Genomic DNA, 7,699 nt, shown 5'->3' with positions numbered 1-7,699 from the left:
TCCTCTAAAATCCCTCCCTGGGACACCTCTTTAGAATTCCTGGATTCTGTTGATTTATTGTAATTATTGCTGGGCCTATTAATATTATTTATAATGTGTCTAATACAATCTTCACTTTATCCTCTCAAAACAGTCCTTAAAACGTTCAGAGTGCGCTACTTCACAGGGGTGGGGGTTCGCCCCCCTGGACCCCGCCGGGGTCATACGTATCTCGCATAACGGCTCTCCTCTTTCAAAATCCCGGCTACGTCCCTGTCTTGCCATGAGGAGAGGAGACGGGTTGGTAATCGTTGCCCTAATGAGGAGAGAAACTGATGGGGGATAAATGATAAAGTGGGGTGGGGGTGTCACTGTATGCATGTCTAAAGGGCGGCGGCGGCAGCGGCGGATCCTTGTAGCAGGCTAGTGGGCATGTCATTTTGTTGAAAACACTGCTTTGATGCGTCTTTTCAGTCCTGGAACCTAGAGGCGTTTATTTTAAAATTTGCTCACTTCAGCCCCAACAGGTTGAGCTGATGTAAATGTGGGGCGTTTTGGGTGAATCTGACTCCTTGTCGAGAACTTTCTGGCGCTGCCATTTTTTACCTACTTGAGAGTATTTTTTTTCTTGGAAAATTTCTAGCGGTAGAAGGGCAAGAGATTTGTTGTATCCCCCACCCTTCCCAGTGCTCACTGCGTTCCCTCATTTTTGCAAAACAAGGTCTATCAAGATGACGTTGAAGAACCAAGGCAATTATCCTATTAGGAAGACTTATAAGCCTACAAAGTATGTGGGGCTGACATTGAAAACATTGAAAGTACACAATGTATGTCGGCCCGCCGGTGGTCTCAAGAGATTGAAGTACCCCAACCCCCAGCTTACAAAGGTTGAATACCCGGGAGCGAGACTAGCTATTTACTACATGAGCTTATGTTTAAGGTTTCAAAAGGTAAGTTTTATCAAAACCGAGTCAATATTTACATATGCTTAATTACCAGGTTCGATACTAGCTATTTGTCAGTTTGATATAATTGGATAATAAATGACTTTATTTGTTTGGCAGTCCAATTAGTCTTAAGGTGTTATTTCTCTTCCTAATTGTATTGTAGTCGTGATTTAGTAGTTTTAACATGTTAATCTAAAAATCATACTGTAATTATAACACAACAACAATGCGGGCATTAGGCCTATCAAATTAATATTACAAGGTGTGCTTGCTGGAATCTCACTTACCCACAACGAACCCTTATTTATCGAAATCAGTGTCCATTAGTTAAGAGGTCATAAAATTAATAGCACTTAAATTACACCTACGATAATCTCAAATTTGTTGCTGGTATATTGTCCAGACTTTATGTTCACCAATTTGTTGATAGTTCCATTCTTGATCCACGCGTCTTCCTATATCCACTTAAGTACGGAGGTTAGACCAAAAATTAGATAAAGTAAGAATGTTGAGTATATTGAGTACCGGTAGCGGTATAACGATTTATATTTTCTATAGTGCTATACTACTTCTATGCATCCTCCTATGTCTAATACTGCGTGACAATCCACCAAGTTCAGGTAAATCGCCGCCTGGCCCTAATGGTATTCCGATTCTTGGAAATCTTCTTGTATTTCTAGGTGAGAAACCTCATTTACAGTTTTATAGATTGGCTCGTGAGTTTGGTTCAGTTTTTCGAGTTCGTATTGGCCGTTTTGATGTGATCGCTCTGAACGACTTCAACGCCATTCGCGAGGCAGCAAATAAACACAAGGAGATCAAACGTTACATGGCTCCAGTCAGCGTTATTTTGCAAAAAATAGGTAAGATGAATATTTCATAAAGTTCTTTTGTCTATCATATATTGAAGTAATTTGGCTAAATCACATTAGAAAATACAAAATCATATACAGAAACGATACATAAAAGACACACAGGAAATTTTAAAAGTTTCAAATCCAGGATAACCATATAACATGTTGGTTCCCACGGAATCAGCATAAGGCTAGATGTAATTTCAATTTTAATTTCAATTTTACTCAATACACACAAAATACAATTTTGATTAAAATTATCATATTTTTTTTTTATTTATTAATTTTTAAAATTTATTTAAAACCTCACATCAATCCCAGAGGGCAAACTTTACATAAACATCAAATATTTAATAGCATATTACAGAATTACAAGAAGATACAACTCACTGAAACAGTACATTCAAAATAGAAATAAAAATAAATATTTAACATTGTATCATCATATTAACATTTATTTATATTTTTTGCAATTCCAAATAGGCCTATTTAAAATGTAAGTTTTAATATTATTAATTCCCAGTAATATTTAACATTAAAAAGAAATAAAGTAGGCCTATTTATAAACAAATTATATTACAATTAACGTTAATTATTATTATTTACAATTGCAGGTTTCTAAAAGTTGTTAATTATTATTACAATCTACAATATAATTTTAAAATAGAAAAAGTATCCAAAACAGATAAGTAATTAACCACTATATTGTTTTCTAATGATGTAGTTAATAAGAGTGATTTGAGAGACGGTTTAACACGTAGTTCGGGTATAAAGAAACTGAAAAAAAAATACACAAAACTGTTTAACCTCTATACAAGATACGAACACGTGGTCGTAGTTATCAATCACATTACATATAGGGACATAACGGAAAATCAATTATTTTCTATTTAAACAAATTATATCTACAAGAAAGGAAATAGATATATTTAATGCCGAACTTTTAAGTCACATTTCTTTAATTTTTATAAATTTTGTTATCCATATATATTTTGTTCCAATTGAGAATTTTACCACAAAGTAGGCCTACATCCCATTTCGCTCAATATGGGGTTGCTTGTATTCTACAAGTGTGCGATATGCCTCCCTTGTGTTCATCTTTTTGGAACTGGTTTATCGTCTAACTTTTGCAATTTTAATTAATTTATTTTAATTGTGTCAGTGCTTCCACCGGCGGTTTCATTTCGGCAATCCAGTTGGTTTAATACTGCAAATTGTTTTTAATGAACTTCTGGCATGAAAGCCGTAATTTACGTGGATTATGCCTGAGGCTATACAATGCTTTAAAAAAGTACCATATTTTTATTTTTCCCTTTTGAGAAACGATTTCCCTAAATTATTTCCTTTTTAATCTTACTGCCGTTGGTTGCCATCGGCGTGTTTTATTCATGGATCTGATGCCAAGCCTTAATTGCTAGAGTTTAGAAATGTGGAACATATTTGTTTGGGAAAGGGAACTTATTAAAAAAACCAAGATACATACGTAACATTTGGTGTTCAAAAACACTATCTATACAAGTATGGAAATTATCAAAAAAATCTACTTTACTATTTGGAGGTCTATAAAGAACCCCAATCAGTGATTTTTTTGAGAAATGATATACTTCTGTCCACACAAGTTCGACTTCAGGACAAACTTCAATGGTGGATGCACTTGAAGAGTGAACATTCTTATGTATTGCAATTAACACACCACCACCTCTTCTATTTCTATCCTTGCGGTAAAGAGTGTAATCCAACAATCCAAGCTCGGCATCAGAAATATCCTCCTGTAGCCAGGTTTCAGTTATAATTATGATGTGAGGATTTTCAGTCTCAACAAGGGCTAGCAGGTCGTGAATTTTTCTTATAATACTACGAGCATTCACGTACAAAACGTTTAGGCATCTTGTGATCATGATTATAATAGAGTAGAAAAGTGCTTTGTAACTAGTGCAGTACGGTGACGGTATGCTTGGTATGTCACTCACGTATGTCCAGGAGAAGGTTATAGTGAACAAGTTAAAAATAATATTCAATAAATCAGTCTCAAAAACAGGACAAACCAACAGGAAGACAGAATCCGAGCAAGAAGAACAGTACGCGAAAACACACCAAAAATTAACAAAGGAAAACACCATAAAATTCAGTTAAAAACAATCAGGAGATCCGAAAACATCAAAAATTCCCCAAACAAATCAAATCACAGCAGCAATTTCAGTAGGCAAATTAAAAAAAGCAATATAATTCCATATAAAATATCAGTTAGGCTCCAAATGTTGACAGAGAAATAATATTGCACAATGATTTAGGCTGAGGGAGTGTCCTTGCATAGCTCCTATAGCAGCCGAAGTCGTTTGAAATTCGCGGGTAGAACATCAGGCAATTAAGAGTATTGCAGGTCTAGCGGAGCTCACAGGAATACGTCCGCTCGCTGTGACGACTGTTCCATTATGGTTAACACATAAGAGAGCAGCTAGCTCAGTCGGCTAATCTGATGGTAGCCACTGTGTGTGCACTGAACCGTGGAGATCTCTCGGTCCCCGGTTTAAATCCCATCGCTGTCTCTCCTTGTGTTTCAGCTAGAGGGCTGAAATACAAGTTACAATAGCGCACCGTCTTTCGGATGAGACGTTTAAGCTGTCGGTTCCGTGTGCATTATGGCCCATGTGCACGTTAAAGAACGCAGTACACTCTCGGAAAAGAGTAGGGGATTGTCTCCCGGTGTACTGCCCAATCACCACCAGAAGGACCCCATGGGAAATAAGTCTTCTTCTAGACTTTCGTGGGCTATCCTTGGTGTTTACAGCGAATAAATCCAATCCAATCCAATCCAACACGCCACGTCTAACCTTTGCCATAACCATAACATGATGTAATTTACATTATGCTCAACCATTATTATATTACTAATTGTTCATAAGCGATATTATTTCTGTTTAATAGTAGCTGTTGTTGTTTTCAGGTACACTGTTCAAAAGTAAAGAGAGCAGTTTAGACGAGCAATTTAAAGATGTGAAGCGCGTTTTCGGTAGTCCAAAAGACGAGCTGGAGGTGTGTGCTGCCAAAGAAACAGAAGAAATGGTCAAAGTTATTCACTTGAAAGGCAATGAAGCGTTCGAACTCAAACCAATGGTACTCACCACTGTAATCAATACAACATTGAGCGTGTTTAATATGAACAGATGTAAAAGGGATGACGTGAGATTAAAGAACACCGCGGATTTTAGCAAGAATATCATCCAGGTCGACCAGTACTTTCATCTTTTAGATGTCCTTCCGGTTTGTGATATTTTTAAACTTCGCCAATTTAAAACATTAGCTTTGCTGGGATTGAAACTTCAGAATTTCGTAAACGAGAAAATGCAAGAATTTTATAAACGAGACAAGGAATTCGTGGGAAAAGATGCTCAAAACGACGAAGAAAGTAAAGAAAAAAAACCGAATGGCAGCGACATTAGTGATCAATCGAAAACAAATTCCGTTATCTCTCTAAAACTAAACAGTGTTCAAAACATTTCGTGTACACTTCGTAATTCTCTCATTGCTGGCACACACACCGTAACAAACACGTTCAACATTGCTATGTTTTTCATCGCTCAAAATCCTAAGATAATGGAGAGAGTGCAGAAAGAAATACATGATGTCACAGGAGGCATCCGAAGACCGACATTTGCCGAGAAAGCAAACATGCCATACACGGAAGCAACGATATTGGAGATGTTGCGCATTTCTCGATTGGTTGTGAGAAAGTATTTCGCCCCCAACGGGGGAAGCCTTAGCGGTTATAAATTGTGTCCAGGAACACTGATCTTGGTGAATTATTACGCGGTACATCACAACCCCGATGTTTATCCTGATCCAGAACAATTTAAACCTGAGAGGTTTTTGGATGCTGAAGGCAAAATTTTCAAACCCAAAGAATACATCCCCTTTGGAACAGGTTCGTCAATGTTACCGTAAATTGTAATTATTTTTGGAATGATAAAAACCTTAGACCTAAATATGTTCATATCCTAAAATATGTTCATATCCTAAAAGCTCATAGCATGATTTAAGTTTTATTTCTTATTTTTCTTTTAAGGGCCACGGATGTGCAAAGGACTCGGCCTCGCACGTGTCGACTTATTCATACTATTTACTTATCTACTCCAGTGTTTTACATTTTCTCTAAAAGAAGATATGAAAAATGAACTTGAGGGAATACTTGGTTACAACGAAGAATTTATTTACGAAGTAACTGCGGTTCCTCGTCAAGGATGCTTTTCACCAGACGTTTAAATCACGACTGCTTTAATGTGTGTTAGTTCTGCTTCTGATGATGAACTATAATTAATAATACATTATTTGTTGAATATATTGTTGCTTGATTCTTAAATATTTTTTTATTTTATACATGATACAATTTCAGACAAGATGTAACAGTCTAAGATAGTATAATACATACGGTACTCTAAGTATCGAAATGCACGCCTGATGATGACATAATTAATGTCGAAATATTGAATCCCGACACGATGGCGTGCATTTCGACACTTGGAGGATGTTTTATACTATCTTATCTGAGATTAATCAGGGGACCTTTCGGTTTATGTAACAGTCTTGTTTTAATAATTGTCCTGTTTTAGACAATTATCTAATCTCTCTAATAGGCCTACAAGTTCTCAATTAAAATCTGGGTTTTGATCTCAGTGAAAATAATGCGTATAGACGACATTTACTACCGAATAGTGTAATTAATTATGTTTACATTATGACACGTGAATATGATGATTCCACAAACATAAGAAGGATATAACGCATACCGGTATCTCATTTACATCTGTTCATAACGATAAATACACAATGTATCTCAAAATTTAAATTTCGATGATGAAATACGAGCTTTCATTCAATATTCTTAATGTTTTCTTAATGAAATGAACAATTCCACATCCCAATATTCGATTTCTGTTTGTTTAGTGAATAAACTACACGTGGGTATCTTGTATACATATCTGAAAATCAGACGGAGCTGACGGCTTATGTAATAGCAAATTATTCCTCTTTGGTACATGTCACAACCACAAAGTCTAACAGATGACAATATCTTTTAATGGATAATGAATCATTCAATTAAGAATTGATTTAATTCGATATGATATAACCTTTACAATAACAGTGCATTTTACATTTGAAACAATACCGGTACGTAGCCAACGACAGCAACATGTCTGCATTGAGTAAATTAATAATAATTTAGACTATTTGAATTACTTATTTTGTATATTTAAGTAAGTTATTAAAATGAAACATTTGAATGAGAAAAAAAGTTCCCCGTCAATTTTCGTAGATCCTTAAAATTGGTTGGTGATCAATTTAAGGATTTTTGTAGTAAAATGTCTGTAAATCGGTGAAAACTAGCCTACTTTTTTTTTTTATCTGTTTCTCATTGGAAGTTATTAATTTATTTGATCCTTTTAAACGAACTATTCAAAATTTTATTGTGGTATTTTCCTGTCAATCGACTCATCTTAAGGGAGGAGTGTATGAGAAAGTGTTAATTGACAGCGAATGTGCGAGGGTTAACGAATATGGAAGAAATAATGATTCAAGGCGAGAGTGGGCCTGGAATTTCTGGCGGCAGTGACCATCTGGCGGCAGTGACCAAGCCTTCGCCAGTTTTCGAACTATCTTGGACAGGGAACATTTTTTAGCCATTATTATTAATTTGTTGAGGCCGCGATGCGGCCCCAAGTTGGCTACGAATACTAAATCAGCATTTTTCCCACAAAATCCCGAAAATTTTATTTGTGTATATCATAGGGGTTTGATTCAGGTATCGGTTACTATGTTGACCAATTTTGATGTTGCGCAATATATATCATATCATATTTATTAGGCCGCTTATATAAGCGTCTGGGATTGAATGTGCATTGTGTTACGGTATATAATGTGATG

The 7,699-nt window shown here is 35.9% G+C and overlaps 1 protein-coding gene across 1 annotated transcript; it reads left to right on the top strand.

Moving 5' to 3' along the window:
* The first annotated feature begins 1,351 nt into the window (after positions 1-1,351).
* On the top strand, positions 1,352-7,158 carry LOC117121969 (cytochrome P450 18a1-like). The gene is made up of 3 exons (XM_033267411.1): positions 1,352-1,789; positions 4,725-5,702; positions 5,844-7,158. Exons 1-3 carry the CDS (start codon positions 1,432-1,434, stop codon positions 6,038-6,040), a joined length of 1,533 nt encoding a protein of 510 aa, XP_033123302.1. The 5' UTR covers positions 1,352-1,431; the 3' UTR covers positions 6,041-7,158.
* The last annotated feature ends 541 nt before the right edge of the window (positions 7,159-7,699 follow it).

This window comes from Anneissia japonica, unplaced genomic scaffold, assembly GCF_011630105.1.
Source record: "Anneissia japonica isolate Jap-2015-1 unplaced genomic scaffold, ASM1163010v1 scaffold352_len1594369_cov220, whole genome shotgun sequence".
In the NCBI taxonomy this organism is placed as follows: Eukaryota; Metazoa; Echinodermata; class Crinoidea; order Comatulida; family Comatulidae; genus Anneissia; species Anneissia japonica.
The sequence above is the reverse complement of the archived record's forward strand: the minus strand, read 5'-3'. Positions and strand labels throughout refer to the sequence as shown.

Bases quoted from the DNA above. Each gene is read 5' to 3' on its own strand.
- LOC117121969 (XM_033267411.1), top strand. From the start codon at position 1,432: ATGTTGAGTATATTGAGTACCGGTAGCGGTATAACGATTTATATTTTC. The intron at 1,790-4,724 runs GTAAGATGAATA...TGTTGTTTTCAG, and splicing joins CGTTATTTTGCAAAAAATAG to GTACACTGTTCAAAAGTAAA. The intron at 5,703-5,843 runs GTTCGTCAATGT...TTTTCTTTTAAG, and splicing joins ATACATCCCCTTTGGAACAG to GGCCACGGATGTGCAAAGGA.